The sequence below is a fragment of the Rattus rattus genome, chromosome 2 (genome assembly GCF_011064425.1).
Source record: "Rattus rattus isolate New Zealand chromosome 2, Rrattus_CSIRO_v1, whole genome shotgun sequence".
NCBI classification, from domain to species: Eukaryota; Metazoa; Chordata; class Mammalia; order Rodentia; family Muridae; genus Rattus; species Rattus rattus.
Window position 1 is genome coordinate 213,206,946 of NC_046155.1, and position 19,725 is coordinate 213,226,670.

The following is a 19,725-nucleotide window of genomic DNA, read 5'->3' on the forward strand; positions in this document are numbered from 1 at the left end:
GGACTCCATCCTTGTATCTATAGGACACATAACGGCCGTAGTGTATATGAGCAAAGTCTGCAGGTACTGCTGAGAACAGAACATCGGATGCACGATTGGCACATGCAGACAGGATGTGAATGGTGGTGACATCTCTGGAGTCTATGACAGCAGGACTCTGTGATGATAGACATGCCCTGTTCGATACTGTCCAGCTGATAGTTCACTAGTTCCCATGCATATGTGCCTACTGGGACTTGCAATGTGGTTTGTGTGAAGGAGAAGCCGAGTAATGTTAATACTGGGTATTTTAAAGTTAAATGGCCTCAGTGGTTAGCCGCTACCACATCGAAGAGTTGTCGAAATATAAGGGTAAAAATTGTAATTTTTCATTATGTACTGTTAATGAGCATCTGGAACGTGTCCAATCGACACCAATATTATACTTGATAGGCTAATGATTAATCCTCCACTCGGCGTCCCTTGATGCCAAGTTTCTCGTTTTCATCTTTATAAAAAGCACATGGCATGAGGGAAAACAGGTGGAAAAGCAAATTAGACCCTGGCAGTCTGTACCAGGTGATTTATTTCTTGTCAAGTATTTGTTCTGTTCTTCACCTTCATCCCCACCCCCTTCTTTCTGGAACTTCTTTATTTCCTTTGATCACGGTTGCTGGTCCCCAAGGCCTTCTCTTTCCGTTCCTTCAGTCAGTGATCATGAAGAACGTGGGCAGCTGAAGGGAAGGACTCTTGCTTATCATCATGGAAAGACAAACAGGATGTTGGACTTCATGTCCTGTGCTCACTTGTCCCCGAACTGTCTGTTAGAAGAGGACAAGTCTATGGCACTTTGGGGGGATGAGGAGAGTTTTGTCAATAAAGTAAATCGCACCAAGTTTATCGTTTTGTGGAAATACTGAGGTCCTTTACAAAAAGTAATGGTTTGGCAAAGTAAACCTTGTGAAAGCCCCAGGAAGAGACACGGTACAGTGATTTGCTTCCTAAGGAGACCACAAGTCTCTTTCCTGAGGTTCACCACTCATGCACAAAAACTACAAGGTGACTGTGATACCCTGCAGTTTTATTCATCCGTATGTATCCACTGAATGTTCAGTCTTTGCCTTTTGCTCATCTCTGCAAGCAGAGCATGATTAGTGCCAGAATGACGTCATGAAAAAAAAATATGAATTGTTATTTCCCCTATATTCAATGTGTCCTAGTTTCTGATATTAAACTGTGGTCTTTGCTTTAAACATCCGTGGATCATTTTGGCTTCATTATCTCCTGTTCAGAAATCTGGCAACAGTTAGGCTCCTGAAATGGCAAAACACCTTTGGCTTTGGCAAGGGTCAGCCAGCCATCTCCGGGACTTGATGAGCCACTCCTGAGGCTGACTAATTCTTACTAATACCTGCCAGCAGGGAAGAATGTAACGGTTTCTGAAAAGCCGTGGGGAGACTGTATTTAAACCTCTCAGATTTTAACTCAAATATTTACTTGAAATGTGGCAATGGCACAGGTTCTTTCCATAAATCTCCATAGATAATTTTCTATCTGACGACAAAGAAGCAGCTTTGATAAGAGATACGATGGCCGCGTAAATGCACATTTGCAGGCCTGAAGAAAGCGTGAAGGCGGGACTAAGCTTTCGGTAGCACAGGTGGCTGGGCAAACAGCACAGTACTAGGGAGGCCAGCATTTACGGTTCTGCTCTGGAAGCCATCTTACTATGGTTCCACAGAATTAGACTATATCCAGCTTGGCTGACCAGCCGCCCTTTCGGCATATCCTGCTGGCCGCTGGGAAGAACTGTGCCAGGTGTTTGAGGATGTTGTGAAATTCCCTTAGAGCTGGCGAAACGACAGACATTGTAACCCAGTGATGGTGGGCAAGCACAGGCTCGTCTTAAGTGCTGGGAAGCGTGAGGACTCTCGCATCATTTGCGCCTGAAATCTACTGTGGAAGCAACTCCATGGCGTCCCTCACAGTGCCTCTGCACTGCTTCTGTCCCCACAAAGCAGCGTCTCCCCAGCCATGCGCTTGAAGAAGGCATGCATAAATTTAAATTTTACCTTGCTTTCATACTAAGCCAACGGGAAAGAAAGAAAAAAAAAACAATTTACTCTTAATTGCATTTTCATTTAACAAAACAACAAACTTTAATAATAAATTTTGTTGTAAGCCCATCTTATAGAAAGGAATATTTAAAAAGGACAGACACCGAATAGATATATGTCCTCCATAGAAGTAAAACTGGAAATCAGAGATTTCCCAAACTATACCTCTTAGACATTTTTATTTTGGAATACAAATTCAAAGCTCTTACTTTTATTGGCATGATATATGGGAAAGTGAACCAACATGGTATTTATGGACAGCTTATAAATATTGCCTCTCAAGTTTAACAATACATGTGAAAATAATTTCTGTTTACCACAGCATCATATAGAGATGTTGACTGCACAAAACAGCAGGTAAACACTTGGCTGCTTTGTCAATCACGAACATGCGTGTAAAGATTATTTTGTAACAGAGCGCCATAGTACAGCAGTATTATCATTTAAATTGCCGGATGGAGAAACATTTCAGGAGTAGAGACTCAGAACATAATTTTGAAAACTATACCCAAGGTATAAACCATTCTCAATTAAGTTAATTCATGATGTGTTTGTGTTTTACAAACTTACTTTCTCGTGATAAAAACTGTCACTAGACTATAATGAAATATTTATAGGTAGTCCTATTTCACTACCTTTAATTCATTCTGAATATAGTTAATGATTTTTAAAGATAAATCTTGAATTTAAGTAATGGAATACCGGCTTTGGTATGCTGCCTGGTAGACAGCAGGTATTCAGCAATCATGTGTTGAGTGTCTGTTTAGCAAAGGAACTACTCAGTGGTAACCACATCACTGCTCCAATCACTTTGTCGTTCAGTGATTTTTATAACTTGATACCTCCAAATTATATTACTAAAAATAAATATGCTGATCTATGTGTAGATATATATGATAACATATGTGCATGAATATACACACATGACCTGTACCATGAAGATTATCAATACACACCTATAAAAGATTGGCAGTTAGACAGTCGCCTGGTCTATACATAGACTTTGGGGAAAGCACCTTCAGTTTATATGAAAGTGACATATAGGGAGTAACTCTCCTCCATGATTTCCAACTGTAGCATTTTAAAAATTCTCCAGATGTAGCATAGGACTGTCACACCCTAGATAAACCACCAATAAAAAGCCAAAATCCAAAATTGAGAAACCTCAAAGCATGGTACTTCTTTGAGGGTGTCATAGCTACCTGTAGTCTAACGAGATCGTTCATTCTGTCTTCACCAGATTCAGTTAATGTATAGTGCATGCTAGATACTTTACGGGAATTATTTCCCAGGTTTCATATTAAGCAGTAACTTAATTATATGATGCACAGACTATTTTCTGACTTTTTTAGTTCCTGTTTTTGAACTAACTGAACTGTGAGCTAAAGATGTCTTCCCGTCCTTCTGACTACAGAGCTTATGAGAAACTTCTAAAGTGAACTAGAGTAGGCATGTGAATAGCAAGTGTCATTTAGTATTAAGTATGTGGGAAAGCTCCGCTATGCTATTATGATGCTAATGACTCACAATAACACAGATTACACTCACAGCATCCTGAACACTGACTAATTTTCAGAAGCCTGCACAATGTCAAATGCCATTCTCTCTGGTGACTGTGCACAGAGAACAGCAATTACAAAACCCACAGTCAACTTCAGCTCCCATCTTTAATTACCTTCATAATTCTTTTCAGCAGGTGTATATAAGAGAAATAGCAATTCCAATTTATCTCTCTAGCAAAGATGTCAAATTAACCCCCCAGTTTCTAAATCTTGGTGCTGTTCTTACATGCAACGTTATTTTTGTGATTAGTCCTTTCTGTAGCTAAAGGTTATATGACATTGCTATTGTAATGAAACTTTACAACGCTACTGACCGCTTAATTAAAACTTTCACTTTAAATACGAACTAGATTACCTCAAGTTCCTCAGAGTTGGCAGGCCACCAAAATATATTTTGTCGTCTGCTTTCAAGTCAAGACCAAAGTTGTTTCCAGAAGATGAAGTAGCTATATTCTCCTCCTGGTTAGAATCAATGTCTACAATTGATACGTTCGCTGAAACGGAAATAGGAATATTCCACTTAATTAGCACAAGGATCACCACAGCTATGTACTTGCTGACAACTGGAGATGTGTTGTCCATGTTTCACACGGGCACTGGTATTCTCTCAGCATGTGTAGTACACATGTAGCCATTCAGTCTACTACAATAGCTTTGATGCAGTACATTATCGAAACATTCACACCAGAGCAGGAAAATAATGGCTTCCACACAAGGAAGACAGAGCAGGAGACAAAGAAGGAAAGTGTAGATGGCTATCAGCAAAAGCGCTTGATATCGTTTCTTACACTAAAGAAAATGGGTATTGTGTTATCACAACCATCTAACTAGAAATTGGGTAATTAGAAATGTTTCAACTCTTCGCCTCTTCAAATTTGCGAATTTCAGCATCCTCAGAACTACTGAGGTTTCTGTTCATTTGCAAAGTGTTACTTGAGTAAAACCATAGCACACAAAAGTAGAGACGTGTGGATAATTGGTCCCACGAGGTGACGAGATCCACATCTACTGTCAAACACAATGTAGACCAGGAGGTTGTGTTGCTGAGAGATGCCCTGTCCTCATGTCTTATTGCTTTCTTAGATCTCAAAGGGGTTTTCCCATGTGGAGGGGAGCAGACATAGGAAGGGAAGAAGACAGGAGTTATATCTCTAATGAGACTTCTTTGTTTAGAAAGCAAATGGGAACTCTTCATATTGTCTATTTTCTCACTCATTTCTAAGGGTCAGTCTTGGCTTCTTCTAAATTACATGCTTCCTCAGCACGGTACCTACTTAGACCTAACCCTTAAGTACTTCACATGTTTTAGGCCCTTGACGTATATTGAGGCATCAGCTTATTAATCTTACAGATTTTGCTTCTGGATCTTTGCCTGGTGGAAGACAAGAATTAGGGTGGGTTTGGAAATGGGCATTTGAGCCATAAGGGAATCTCTAAATGTTTACTGTTTGCAACGTTAGTTTCTTCCATGTCCCTGGTTCAATGCCTATGGTACATGCTGGACCAGTGTTGAACATATATCGTAATGCATAGCTGCCTGGATCTTTCAGCATGTTTCAGAACAACTCAGTGTTCTAAGAGAGGGGCACAGATGAGGCGATATTCAAATATGTTTGAACATGCAAGATTATTATACTCTGACCATTCATCATTGATTAGAATTGAGATTCTTTAGAACACAAAATTTACCAAACTCCAAACTTCCTTTGTAGTCTACGATGCTACTGTCCCTCAAAAATCTATCTTCAGTAAACTTGAATACCATCAACGCCTAAAAAATAATGACTCTAATCAAATATCCCAAACTTCAAACCTTTTGTTTGTGTGTGTGTGTGTGTGTGTGTGTGTGTGTACAGATCAAGTAAAATAGATTTATGCCAGAGCTGTTTTTTTTAAGACTTTTTTACATCTTCAATTTGTTTTTTACATTCATATCACAGAGAAAGGTTTACAATAGCTCTGTTCACTGGAATATGAGATGTTTCTTTGAAGACTTGGGAAGTATTTAAATGCTGTGTATGACATGAGACTCTGCTTCTGTCACCACCAGCACGCTAGTGTTTGGACATACTTTCCCTCTGTATCCATGAGAGAATATATGTAGTTTTAGAGGCCATTCTCAGAACCAAACAGCATCAACAGAACTCAAGTGGAACACACGAGTCCTACACTAACTCTGAGGAAGGCTCTCTTGCAGCCTTTGAGATGAGGAAGGTTTGGTAGGGAATGTTACTCTTGCCATTCTTTTTTAAATTTGTAGACTATCAAAGTAGCTATCCCCCATACACATTTAGATTTGGTGGGTTCAGCAATCCATTTTATGAGTAACCATGGGGAAAACGGGTGTCATTCCTTAGTAAGCACAGCATGGGGGCTTTTCATATAATTTTGAATCATCTCTAGGTTGCTATACACCATTTCTACCTTGTTAATCCTTTTCTTTTCTAAATCCAACAAAAACTTAGTTATTTTCAGCTTTGGTCCCATTCTGTGCACTCTGGGGATTATGTTCCTATTAGTCGCTCTGCTTTTACTCCAGAGTTAAGGAAGGTACAAACAACCTCACAGATTGATTCTGAATTTCAAGAGAGCAGTGTTTTTACAAACAATAGTCTGTACAAAGGAACAAATGTGGTCACCAATCAAATGCAATCACTTTCATTGCTACAGCCTTACTTCTTCTCACCTCAGTACTTGATGTGCTCCTATCTTAAAACCTTCTGGAATTCCCTCCCTACTCCTAAAACCTAAGCAACTTAAGTCCTAACCATAGTTTTAATGAGATATTTGATGCTGTTAGTATTTCTTTCATTGTAGGATTTTTTTTTCTTTTGCCTTCCAAGGTATCAACCTCTTTAGTATTTTTACCTTTAATTTTCAATCTCTTCCCCTTTATCCTTAAGGAAGGTTTTGATTATATTTATTAAACATGTGTCTGCTTGTGTGTATGTATGTGTGTGTGTGTGCGTGTGTGTGTGTGTGCGTGCGCGCGCTTGCGCATGCGCACCTATGTGTGGAGGTCAAGGGCAACTATCAGGAGACAGTTCTCTCCTTTGACCATGTTGGTTCTATGGATCAAACTGAGGAGGTCAGAATTGGTAGCAGGCATCTTTAGCTGCTGAGTCGTCTCACTGGCCCTTCCTACAGATCTTTGAATACTTAGGATATATATCGATCTGCACTAATGTTCTTTTCTTTGCTCACATCTTAGTTTTAGCTAACACAGGAAGCTCAAGTTTATTTCTATGTATAAATATAATAACAACATCCAAATATTCATGTCTGGTCCTGAATTTACCCAAGAATTCACACTCGGCAAGTAAGACACCATTATTGGCTTTTTTAAAATGAGAAACATATTCTGAACCGAAGTGGGGAACTCTGGACTCTCAAGCATCGATGAATTATTTTATTTGGTTGCATCGTTACTCCTAGTCAGTCTTTTCAACTTGAAGCATCCCCCTCAGCATTCATAGCTAATCAAATCGATGTCCTCACTGATGTGGTTATTCTATGCACATATACTAATTATGATATTTAAGAATAGCTTTAGTGAGGTATTGTTGATTGGCTGACATATTAAATGTAGCCTGTGTTTAATAGGTACACTCTGACAAAATCTGAAGTATCCATACACCCGTGGAAACTATGAACGTGTCTATCCTCTTCCTTGTGAGTTCCTGCAGGTCTACCTCCTTAGCCTACACCTCTGCCATCTTGAAACCCACAGACCCATTTGCTTTATGTGGGATAAATTGCTTTATGTGAGTATAGATGAGTTTGCATTGTCTATATAATTTAGTAAAGTTTACTCCTATTGCCTAACTTATATCATGAAATAATTTGTATTCATTCATTTGTGTTATATTGTTTGTTATTTTTTGTGGTCAATAAGTGTTTATAACAATTTATGTATGTCTATATGCTAAAGAATCACTCAGTCATTCACTCAAAATAACAAATACTTGCCAGTAATTTAGGACATGCTAGAAACCAATGGACAGCCCTAGAATGTTCTCTTAGCTCCTGACTCTTGCGCTCCAACTCCATACTCACAGTTGATAGCTACTACCTTTTACTCTCTCTCCTCTTGGATTTCTGAGTCAAGCTTCCTTTGGAATCAGTTTATTACCACAGCACCTGCTTTCCCACAGTCCTTTGCACCCTAATAAACAATTACAATCCTTCTATAACTACACTCCTACTGTTCTTTTCAATACTACCTTCAAACCACAATGTCTTCTACATCTCTACTTGTTATTAATTCTGTTACTCTTATTTCTATCAGCATTCTATGGTTTATGATAAGCTAAATTATTTTTCTTCCTTTTCCTTTGAGACAAAGTCTTATGTAACCATGGCTAGAATTTACTATTTAATCAAGAATGACCTTTAATCCTTAATCCTCTTGCATCTACTTTCCCACAGCTGGGATTGCAGGCATGTGCCACCAAGTCCAGCTCTTCATTCTTCGAAGAAATGTGTTCTTTACCTACTTTAATGTCAGGCTTTCACAAAGACTCAGTTTGGCTTTCTCTGATCATTTCTTTATGCCCCCTTTACAGGGTCTTCATTTAATTGCTGTTTCAATACTTGTGGGCTTTCAGGCTGTGGGCCAGCTTGAGCTGATATCATCCTACCCAGCTATTTTCAACGTAATCCGTCTCTGACCATTGTGAAGACAAGGATGGTTCCAACTTTTCCACCTCCTCTCTACATTTCTATTATCCTTACTACATCTAATTACCTGCCAAGTAAACAGTTTCCCTGGGCCATTGAAGATACTAAAGAAACTGTGAATACAACATTTCTCAAATAGAACTGACTTTTTCAAACACAACAAAATTCTTGATATTTTTCTTCCACTTTAGCAACTCCTTCAGTAGCACCATCATAATCTTGTTATCTAAGAAAAAAAGGATTCCTTATTTATCGACTATATGATATTTGAGATCATTCAATCCCATTCTTCCCTCTCCATTCTCATTACTAATTTTACTTTTATTCTGTTTACTGGACCTTTCAAGATTTCAGAAGCAACCAAAATGGTCACAAAGATCCTGGCCAAGTTGCTCTGAAAGAAATTTTCACTGGAGCCTAGATCTAATAGTACCACAATCTTGGTGGAGTTATGATACCCTATGGCTAACATCATTTTATTGGCTCACAAGGCTCTGCAGACTCACCCTGCTATCCAAGCATCATCCAGTAATTTTCTAACATCATCCATCCACTCAGTTTACAGATTTACTGATAGCGATTAGCGCGATTGCTAACACGTGTTTGGCAGAATATTGATGACGCAGTAGTGGAAGGGTTTGTGTGATTAAAGAACTTTGGGAAACATCCAATTAAATGTCCTTCCTGAACTACACAGAGTTCTTGTGGCTTGAGAGCTTTGTGTCTTTCTTACATGGGGACAAAAGATGCAGCATGTTAGTTTACACAACGGTAACATTAGCTTTTCTCTTCTCTAAGGAGTTTCTCCAAGGAGATGTATCTTCAAAGTGGTATATCTCATTCTCTGGTGGTCCCAGGATTTGTGCAACTTTCCTTTGAAAATTCTGCAGGTGCTTTTACCTAGGCCATTTTTTACCCTTCTTCGTGTCTCAGGGGTATTCCTTGGAGCTGATTTCTCCCTACCACTCAAATAGTTTTCTTCTGAGATTAGGCACCAGCTAGTTTTATATCAACTCGACACAAGCTAGAGTCATTGGAGAGGAAGAGATCCCAACTGAGAAAAATGCCTCTGTAAGATTTGCCTGTGGGCAAACCTGTAGGTAATTTTCTTAATTAGTGATTGATATGGGAGGGTCCAGCTTATTGTGGGTGGTAGCACCCCAGGTCTGGTGGTCCTGACAGCCAGAAGCTGGAAAGAACCTATATGTCCTGCAACAGAGGATTGAATACAGAAAATGTGGTACATCTACACAACTGAAAACTATTCAGTGATTAAAAACAATGACTACATGAAATTCTTAGGCAAATGGATGGAATTAGACAATATCATCCTGAGTAAGGTAACCCAATCATAAAAGAACACACATAGTATTCATTCACAGATAAGTGGATATTAGCCTGAAAGCTCAGAATACTCAAGATACAATTCGCAGACCACATGAAGCTCAAGAAGAAGAAAGACCAAAGTGTGGATACTTCAGTCCTTCTTAGAAGAGGGAACAAAATACTCACAGGAGGAAATACAGAGACAAGTGTGGAGTAGAGACTGAAGGAAAGGCCATCTAGAGACTTCCCGACCTGGTGATCCAACCCATGTACAGTCACCAAACCCATACACTATTGGGGATGCCAAGAAGTGCATGCTGACAGGAGCCTGATATAGCTCCTGAGAGGCTCTGCCAGAGCCTGACAGATACAGAGGCAGATGCTCACAGCCAACCACTGAACTGAGAATGGGGTCCCCAATGCAGGAGATAGAGAAAGGATGAAGGAGCTGAAGGAGTTTGCAACCCCATAGGAAGAACAACAATATCAACCAACCAGACCCCCCAGAGCTCCCAGGGGCTAAACCACCAAACAAAGAGTACACATGGAGGGACCCATGGCTCCAGCTGCATATGTAGCAGAGGATGGCCTTGTCAGGCATCAATGGGAGGAGAGGCCCTTGGTCCTGTGAAGGTTCAATGCCCCAGTATAGGGGAATGCCAGGGCAGGGAGGAGGAAGGGAGTGTGTGTGTGTGTGGGTTGGGGAGCACCCTCATAGAAGCAGTTGAAGGGGGCATGGGGTAGGAGATTTCCATAAAGGGGATATCATTTGAAATGTAAATAAAAAATCCAATAAAAGGGAAAAAAACTGAAAAAAGAAAAGAAAAGAAAGCCAGGTGAATAAGCCACAAGGAGCAAGTCAGTAAGCAGCACTCTTCCATGGTCTGTGCTTCAGCTCCTGCCTTTAGTGACAATATGGAAGAGTAAGGTATATAAACCCTTTCCTTCCCAAGTTGCTTTTGGACACAGCAATAGAAACACTTACGACGACAGCTAGCTTATTATACTCAGCTCTCCTAACAATTAACCATTTTTCTATCATCTGACTAAGTTTTTGAAGGCAAAAATTTGCTTCAGGTTTCCTTTAGTTCTTGCACTGTGCTAAGAAGATGATTCACAAAAAAATAAATAAATAAATTAATTAATTAAATACAGAGGGTGGGGTAAGGTGGTACATGGTTAAATCTAATTTTTCTTAAAATATTACATTGGCTTCATAAATATTAATTAGGTCTATATCTATTTGTAGAAGTATCAAAGTTTGGATTTCAGATATTGGTAATGCTATAGTAAAGAGAATTATGAGATTCTATCCAAATAATTGGATCATTACACCATTCTAAGTACTAAGAGACATGGCCTTCCATCTTGGTTATGATTAAACATCTTGCTTTAATTAGCTTTCTATTGCTGTGATAAAGCCCTCTGACCAACAACAATTTTGAGGAGCAAAGAGTTTATTCGACTTAGAGGTTAAAATTCATCATGAGAAAAAGCCTACATGGTAACTCAAGACTGGAACTTGAAGCAGAAGTCATCCTATTCTTTGGCTTTTTCCCAGTGATATCTTTAGCTACCATTCTTACACAGCCCATGTCCACTCCACTTTGGATGGACACATCTACAGAGTGCTGGGCCACTCTACTTTAATTGGGAATAAAGTACCTCACAGTCATTCCTTATACAGCAGCAGATAAATCTAATAGAAGCAGTTCTGGATGTGAGGTTGCATTTGCACAAGTGACTTGAGCTAACAGTCAAGATAAGCCCTCTCTCTCTCTCTCTCTCTCTCTCTCTCTCTCTCACACACACACACACACACACACACACACACACACACACATACTATGAGTACACTATCTATATGAATGCATTTGTATACACCCACACGTTTGCCAGCATACCTAAATTTGAAAGGTACATCTCCCATTCTCTAACAACAGATCAAAATACTTCCTTATATAATCAAGTGAGATAATGATTACTTCTAATAAGTCTCGGAACCATAATAAATGTCGTGCCATTTTTCTCAGTTAATTACTGGAACATGATTACAGTTTTGTTGACATTCTGGAAGTGCACAGAACTAATAGCTGTACCATACCGCCCTACAGATTCTCAAGGAAAGGAACATCTCAACAAACCAAAAGACACACAACCATTTCCAAACCTGTTTGTTATAGGGTATAACTTCATAGGCTGAGAGACACTTTCATGCTTTCCAATTAAGCTCTCGGTTTCAAAAAAGAAAATGACGGAGCACCATTTGGCTTTTCAATCAGTCTTATCTAATCCAAACCACCTATAATGTAAGCCAAAGAAATGACTGTATCTTTTTTCTTTAATAGAACATGTGAGTAGCTGAAATTACAGGCAAGGCCCTTCTCATGATGATGTTCATGGGTGCTTTGGGTGGTATGGCTTAGGCCAACACTGCATTCTCCCTTTAAAAACTCACCTTGTTTCTGAATCCTTGACAGCGTGAATGATTTCCATTTCCCATCATTATGGTTTTGATTGCTGACAACGGAAGCCATTCCTGAACCCAGGTCATAGCTGACTTTCACGTGTCCATCACTGAGCTCTACACTCATGAAATCTTTCTATTAATAGATCAAAACACAGCAGCGATTGGATACACAGAGAAATATGTGGGCATTCACTTTTTATGGGGTTTGTAAAAGGGTCTCTCGGCTAGATTGCTGTGCATGTCACATGGGACCAGAGTACATTTCTGAAATAGAACCAGTGTTAGACTTTGGAATATTTCTTGGCTTGTGAATGTGATGCTATAGGGCAGATGGCCACAATCAAATCAATGGGATATATTTTCTTATGACAATAGTGAAAAGGAGGTTCCTTTGAAAATGCATTAAGCAAATCAAACAGTAAGACCACCAAAAGAATTTACTAAAGAAACACAGATCTGAGAAAAATGAGGGCAAGGAGTATTTGGAAATATCTTTCAGCTTAGGTTTCTCAAATAGGAACAGGGAACTAGACTTGTTGCTACATAATTCCATCCCGGAAAAATGATAATTGTATGCTTCTCATAGTTATCTGGGGTCTGATACTGCAAAGGAAAAAATAACTACATTATATTGTGATTAAATCATCACTGAAAATATATAAGCATTTGCCGTATCATTCTTGGTTACCCCATAGCTATTATAAACTTCCTTTAGGCTTAACTGATATTTTATCAGTAAGTAATAATTATATTGGTATTATCCAAAAATGAAACAAACATATATCCATTCTCTATGTTACCAGGTCTCGTGTGGCAAGATACATCAGGAGAGCATTTGATGAAAATGTCCGGAACTTGAACATGACTGTGGAGATGTTGGGGTACCAGCGGATGGGACGGCTCACCAATGCATACCCTTCTCCATCAAACTGGATAGTCCCTTCACTGTCTTCCACTTGCGGGCTGAAAAGAGACATTTCACACTAGTTAGACCTCTTCAGTTTGTCATCCTTCAATGAACCATATTATTTCCTAGGACTGGATGATAAGCTGTTGTGGGACACAAACTATCTCAAACGTGGCATGGATCTCTCTCACCCCCACCTCCACAGGCCAGTATTAGAACCACAACCTCTTACCTGGACTTTCATGGGCTGAATCTAGTACACCACTTCCCATCTACAAAGCATGGTAGAACATATACTCTCAAAATAATCACCATCCAACAGGTCCTCCTTGGACAAATTACATTCAGATAACGAAAGATACCTGTGTTTTCACTCTGTCTCTTTAATTTGTGTTTATTATTAGTATGTGACTCTAAGAGGCTGTTTGGATATTAGGGGTCCCTACTTATATAGCAGACATATAGTCAAGGTCTAGGCTAGCCAATTTAATAGATTGCAGTAAACATTTATGGGCTAAAGGAGATTTTCATGGAACAAAAGAATTCATAGAGAATATATGTTCAATATTCATTTAATAATTAGTGATGGAGAAAAATCTTATAAATAAAACATTTGAAAAGTATTTGCCTTTCTTTTTTTCTGTGTGTGTTAGAACTTCTTTTTTTTTCCTCCATCTTTATTAACTTGGGTATTTCTTATTTACATTTCAATTGTTATTCCCTTTCCAGGTTTCCATGCCAACATCCCCCTAACCACTCCCCCTCCCCTTCTATATAGGTGTTCCTCTCCCCATCCTCCTCCCATTACTGCCCTCCCCCCAACAATCACATTCACTGGGGGTTCAGTCTTGGCAGGACCAAGGGCTTCCCCTTCCACTGGTGCTCTTACTAGGATATTCATTGCTACCTATGAGGTTGGAGCCCAGGGTCAGTCCATGTATAGTCTTTGGGTAGTGGCTTAGTCCCTGGAAGCTCTGGTTGCTTAGCATTGTTGTTCATATGGGGTCTTGAGTCCCTTCAAGCTCTTTCTGTCCTTTCTCTAATTCCTTCAATGGGGGTCCCGTTCTCAGTTCAGTGGTTTCCTGCTGGCATTCGCCTCTGTATTTGCTGTATTCTGGCTGTGTCTCTCGGGACGTATTTGCCTTTCAAGTGTGAGTTTATCTCATCTATCCATCCGGGCATTAAGTACCTAACCATGCATCCATCCACCTAGCTGTCTCTCCGCCCACACACCCAATCATTTATGTACCAGTTGTTCTTTCAGAACAAGTCTCACTGTGGGGAGAGTCTTCAAACTTTTAATAGCTGCATATCGCTTACTATCCATGTAATCTCTGAGCGGTGTATTGTTATTCGAGGGTAGAGGGGCTAAGGAGAAGTGTGATGGGCTTGACCTTAAACAAGAGCCTTAAAATGCTATTTTCCTAAAATCAGGGCTAGTGAGATATAAAATTGAATGTGCTGTGTGGGAAAAGCTGCTTCATATGTGTACAAGTTGGCTCGCTCTTGCTTCTGTGTGTGTGTGTGTGTTCATAAAAATCTTAATGTGAGGAACTGAATTAGCTTATTAATTACACACTTCCAGTGAGTAACTAGGTTATTATTTAGCCTTTCATTCCAATACAGTAGCTTCTGAAGCACTGCACTAGGAATGAGAGGATGGTACAAGAGACTCTATGGCTTCCTTGTAGTTCTCATTCGCCAGAGCTTTGCATAGTAAACCACCCTGATACCAAGAACATCCCAGAAAAGGGTTGCAAGAGTCCTCCCTCTCTGCTTTTTATGTGCTTTGTCCTCAGACTTTGCTACTTATTGATAACTTTAAAATTACACCAAAAATCACTACACAACTCTAGACTTAAAGGAGAAATGTCAGTTTATTTTGTGATATAAACATAGAAAGTTAAACCCTGACAGCCTCCTGTCCCAAATCTATCTACTTCTCAATGTGGATTAGATATCACGTACCCCAGGGACTGCTGCAGAATCTCACGAAAGTCATTTAAAGATTCGTGTTGGAATTTCCCAAGCGTGACATGAAAGTTTCAATCACTTTTAGATTTGTAAAGTCTCTCTCAACTCCACCACTTGACATTATCTCACTACGGCAAAAGACAATTTATGGGAAAGAGTTTTGGGTGGGCGGTGAGCACGGGCGCTGGTGTAGAACGGCTGCCTTCACCCGATTCACTACAGAGTTTAGTCAGAAAGCAAACTCCCACTTTGAATAACTTGGAGGTGAGAAAAGTCAGTTCATTTATGTATATACTATAATAGTCCAACATGTAGTATTTTATTATTAGATTTATATTAGATTGCCATGTCCATTTTGATCATATTTTTTAAAGGAAATGTTAACAATTGTTTCTCATACACAACAAATTCATAGTACCTTATTTTTCTTTATTTTATTTCTGTGCTAAAGCTGGGGATCTGGTCAAGTAAGCACAGAGAACATGTCTCCGTACTGGAGCAGTCACATCCTGTGCCTGTTTGCTCGTACGACAATGATATACACTGTGTCTAATCACTTAAAATTTCAGCATCATTTTCACGTTCAGCTAACTGCATTTTATTTCTGGCACTTTTTTTAAATTTGAATCCTAATGTGACTTTTCATATTGAAGAAAAGTTGAGTTATTCCTTATCTAATACTCTAAGTATCATGACAACTGCTACCCTCGATTTCACCTAAAAATGCAGCTTTCCAAAACTGACGTTCCGAGCTCTCCCCAGAACTTTCCCAGCCTACCTCCCATAGACTTATAATTTATCTTTCCCACAAAATCAATTTTATCCTTTAAATTGAATGGTTGTTCTTTATGTAAAAATGTGATAAAGCTTCCTGAGAAGAAAACAAAAACAACAGTAAATAGAGTTCTAAAAAATTATTATTGTAACAAATACAAGGTCACAAGGGTCAATAGTGCTGGAGATGACCACTCAAAACGTAGGCAACTATAGACTCAAAGCATATAAAACAGTAATAGCAACCCTATCGAAATAATTTTACAAAACAAAAAGATACTTTTCAAAATCCTCAAATATAAATTTTTTTATATAAATATAGAACGTTAAAAAGGAAAGATATTCTCAGTGTTTCTCTTTCTTGGCTCCCATATGCTCTCTTCCCCTCTCCCTCTCTTCTCTTCATCTCTCACTCCCCATCTCTCTACTCTCAGGGTCTGGCTCAGTCCGCTGGCCTGGTTCAGTCTGGACCGTCTCAGATGCCTCTGGCTCTTCTACCATTCCTATCTACAACGAAACTTCCTCAATGATAAAAACAATCATAAGCGTTGTGTGGCAGCAGGAAGCATAATGAAGGTCTCCTGAGTCGTTTTTGTCCTCGATAAGCTAGAGTCATTTGGGAAGAAGGAACATTATTGAGAATTTCCGTGAGCAAGATTTTCTTTGAGCAAGTCTATAGGATATTTCCTTGGTTAACGGTTGATGTGGAGGACAAAGTCCGCTGTGGACTTTTCTTCCACAGGGCACATGATTCTGGGTCCCAGAAGAAAGGAGGCTGAGGAAGCCACAGGGAGCAAACCAGTAAGCAGCATTCTTCTGTGGCTTCCGCTCCAGTGTCTGCCTTTAGGTTCCTATCCTTCTTGAGGTCCTGCCATGACTTGGACTATGATCTCATAAGCTGAGACAGACCCTTTCTTCTGGTTGCTTTCTTCTGGTTTCAAGTTGCTTTGAGTCCTGGTATTTTATCATGAGCAATAGAAATCCAACTAAGACAGGAGGGTCAATACTGCAGAGAGGTAGGGCTGTGGCAAAAATGTATCACGGCAGAGAACTGGGCAACGGACACTGACTCTCTGGGTTCCTCACATTCGACTTGGTTAACATTTTTATTGGACTTTCCTACATTCTTGAGGATCACCTCAGATGTTACCTCTTCCACAAAGCAGATTTGCAAAGCGGCACTGTATACCCTTCAAAGGGGTACTTATTTGTGCTTTCCATTTTACCAATCTTTCCTCCTTTCCTGGTGGTACATCTTTTCATGAGTGAGAATGAATTGAATTCTTCCTAGCATCAGAAGGTTGGAAGTATACATGTCCTAGATAACGTATTACATATTGACATTTTTTTTTACATAGCTGAACCTTAGTGATGGGATAGTCTTAGAATCCATGCATGACAAAAATGAACATTTGCTGTTTTAGAATAATGCTTTTTTCCATAAGATAGTTATGAATGTGACCCATGCATTGTAGATGACAGCATCCGACTGCAATCTCAAGGGATTGGATAGTTCTGCAAGACTCTTTTACTACACTTGCTAATAATCTTCTGAAAATGCCAATGAGAAATCTACCAAGGAGATGTTTAGGGCGAGTCTGGGCCTCGTGTGTCTCAGGCTGGTGTTAGGCTTAATAATCTTCCTACCTTGGCATTCTTAGTGCCAGAATTACAGGCATGTGCCGTCAAACCTGGCAACATATCTCAGGGTTTTGGTTGAATTGAAATATTAATATTCTGTGTTAATATTTTCTGGATAAAACTATCTTAAATATGTGAGACTCTCTGCTGCCATGCTGATAAGCTGTGATACCAGAGGGACTTGAACATCAAAACTTTCGGAGATGTCTTGGAGATCCCTCCTATATGATAAGGTAGAGATATTTAGAAGAAAATATAAAATGTTCTCTACTGTGTTGATGGGGGTTGGGATTTTGAAATGCCTATGCACTTGTTAAATTAGAATGAAAAAAAAAAACAAATGCCTTAGCAATTCTGAATTCTTGTCTATAGTATTTTAATCCTCCAGGTATTTAATGTATACTGCAGAGTATTACTATCATCAAATTATTTTTAGGCTCAAATTACTAGGCAGACTCTAAACTTTTATGTTGAGAAATCCCCTACTCTTAATAGTTTATTATTTTTATACTCTCTTGTAGGGTTAATGGTGGGATCCCTTGGCTACTCTGTCATAAGGCTCGGGCCACTCAGGGGAGGCAGAATGGGAAGCTGACAGCGCTTATCCCATGCTGGGTGGGTGTTGGGCTGTGGGAAGCCATGGGACACCGCTCCAGGGGTGGGGAAGGGCAGCCTGTGTTGTGGGATACAGCTGGGGTTGGCTTGGGGGTTCCTGGCATCTGGTTCTCAGGCTCTTGGGCATCCAGGTGGTGATGGGATGCCTCAGAAGAGCTGAGAATGAAGTGGGGGCCCACAGGGCTGGATCTAATCTGTGGCTGAGGGAGAGGGGAAGGTCTGGCAGGTCTTGGGGATACGGGGAGTCCTTGTCTGGATGGAGGTGGTAGTCACCGCTCAGAGCACAGGGAGATCTTCTTTGTGAGATTAGTCAGCCACTCTATGGATGAAGGCTTTCTCTGTGGCTCCCCTTGGAGGATCCCAATGAAAAGAGGCAGTCCATGGTTTTAAGGCATTTATTGTCATGGCTGAAAGTGGATGAGCAAAACCATAATCCATGTCTCAGAGTGGGCCTGAGATTAAATGCCTTTTGCAGGGAGGATTGTCTAGGAATAAAAGGTGATTGGCTAAGCCTCCAGGCCTTTAGGTACCTCATTATAATAAAGATCTGTCTTGAGCCTACATGACCTGTGGTCATGTCCTCTACCTGTGGAGGGGTTTGGGGCATTGCCCTTATGTGACTGATGGTCACAAAATTATGGAGGGCTTGCAGCTAGTAGCAGGCCTGGTTTCCTGGGAGTCAGGTGAAACACCTACCATCCCTTTCAGGGTCATTGGAGTTTCAAACCTTCTCAACCGGGAACCATGGTGCCTTTCACAGTCCCACACTCTCTATTCAGGTTTATATCAAACTATTTCCTGCATTTGCATTGTATGCTGTATATACTTTAAAATCCTGTTTGTTCTGAACTCCTTCTTACATTCGATGCTATGTATTATGGTTCTTCTTCCAGGATTGACTGGGTACCTGTTATCTCTCCCATCTTAAGCGGCATCTCAAAGTCCTCCCCAGTTATCCCTGTAAGCATTTGTAGGAACTCACATGTCAACTTGAAAACTCCTACAGGAAAACTAACATAAGCTAGGTTTCTACATGTATACTTTGTTTGGGGGGGTACTCTCCTTATAAAATAATAATTATGACCAGAAGTCATTAATGGGCAAGCAAACTTGTGGCTATGAAGAGACACTGGTATAGGAAGAGACTAATGTTATTGACTGTGGTTCAAATCTCTCATATGTGAAAAATGTATAAAAACACATAGCCATGTAAATGTACTGTGAAGGTTATTTTCAAGGTCCTAGGAAGATGCCCACACAGGTTGGGAAGGTATTTGAAGATTCACTGACTTGGTGAATCCACCGTAAATAGAATCAAACCTTTTCCATATCATGATAGATAGAGACCCAGCAAAATGCAAACTGTGTGCTGCATAGAACAGGCCTTCTCAGCTCAGCTCACCTGACAGTACATCCTTTGCAGTCACCTTCTTTCTCCCGGAAGTTCCACAAACCTATAGGCTTGTTGTCAAAGTATGTTTCTCCCATACAGCCGGTGAAGGTAGTCACACGTACAGCATCAGCCTTCTGCAGAGAGACGTGATATTTGTAGGAGTTAAGAATTTCATGAATTACAGTATTTATTAATTATTAGCAGCAGAGGGTAGAATAGTTCTTATATGTTCCATATGTTCCATATGACAATCTTAGCAGTCTTCTTTTAGCCTTTTTTTGTGTATT

At 39.9% G+C, this 19,725-nt stretch overlaps 1 protein-coding gene across 1 annotated transcript in view; it reads right to left on the reverse strand.

Moving 5' to 3' along the window:
- Lama2 (laminin subunit alpha 2) overlaps positions 1-19,725 on the reverse strand; it is a 470,233-nt gene that overhangs the window by 50,247 nt on the left and 400,261 nt on the right. The window contains exons 50-54 of the mRNA XM_032895270.1: positions 19,448-19,572; positions 12,935-13,097; positions 12,123-12,267; positions 4,014-4,152; positions 2,052-2,063 (exon numbers count right to left, since the gene is read on the reverse strand). Coding sequence (XP_032751161.1) covers positions 2,052-2,063; positions 4,014-4,152; positions 12,123-12,267; positions 12,935-13,097; positions 19,448-19,572 — 584 coding nt within the window. The remainder of the gene's footprint in view (positions 1-2,051; positions 2,064-4,013; positions 4,153-12,122; positions 12,268-12,934; positions 13,098-19,447; positions 19,573-19,725) is intronic.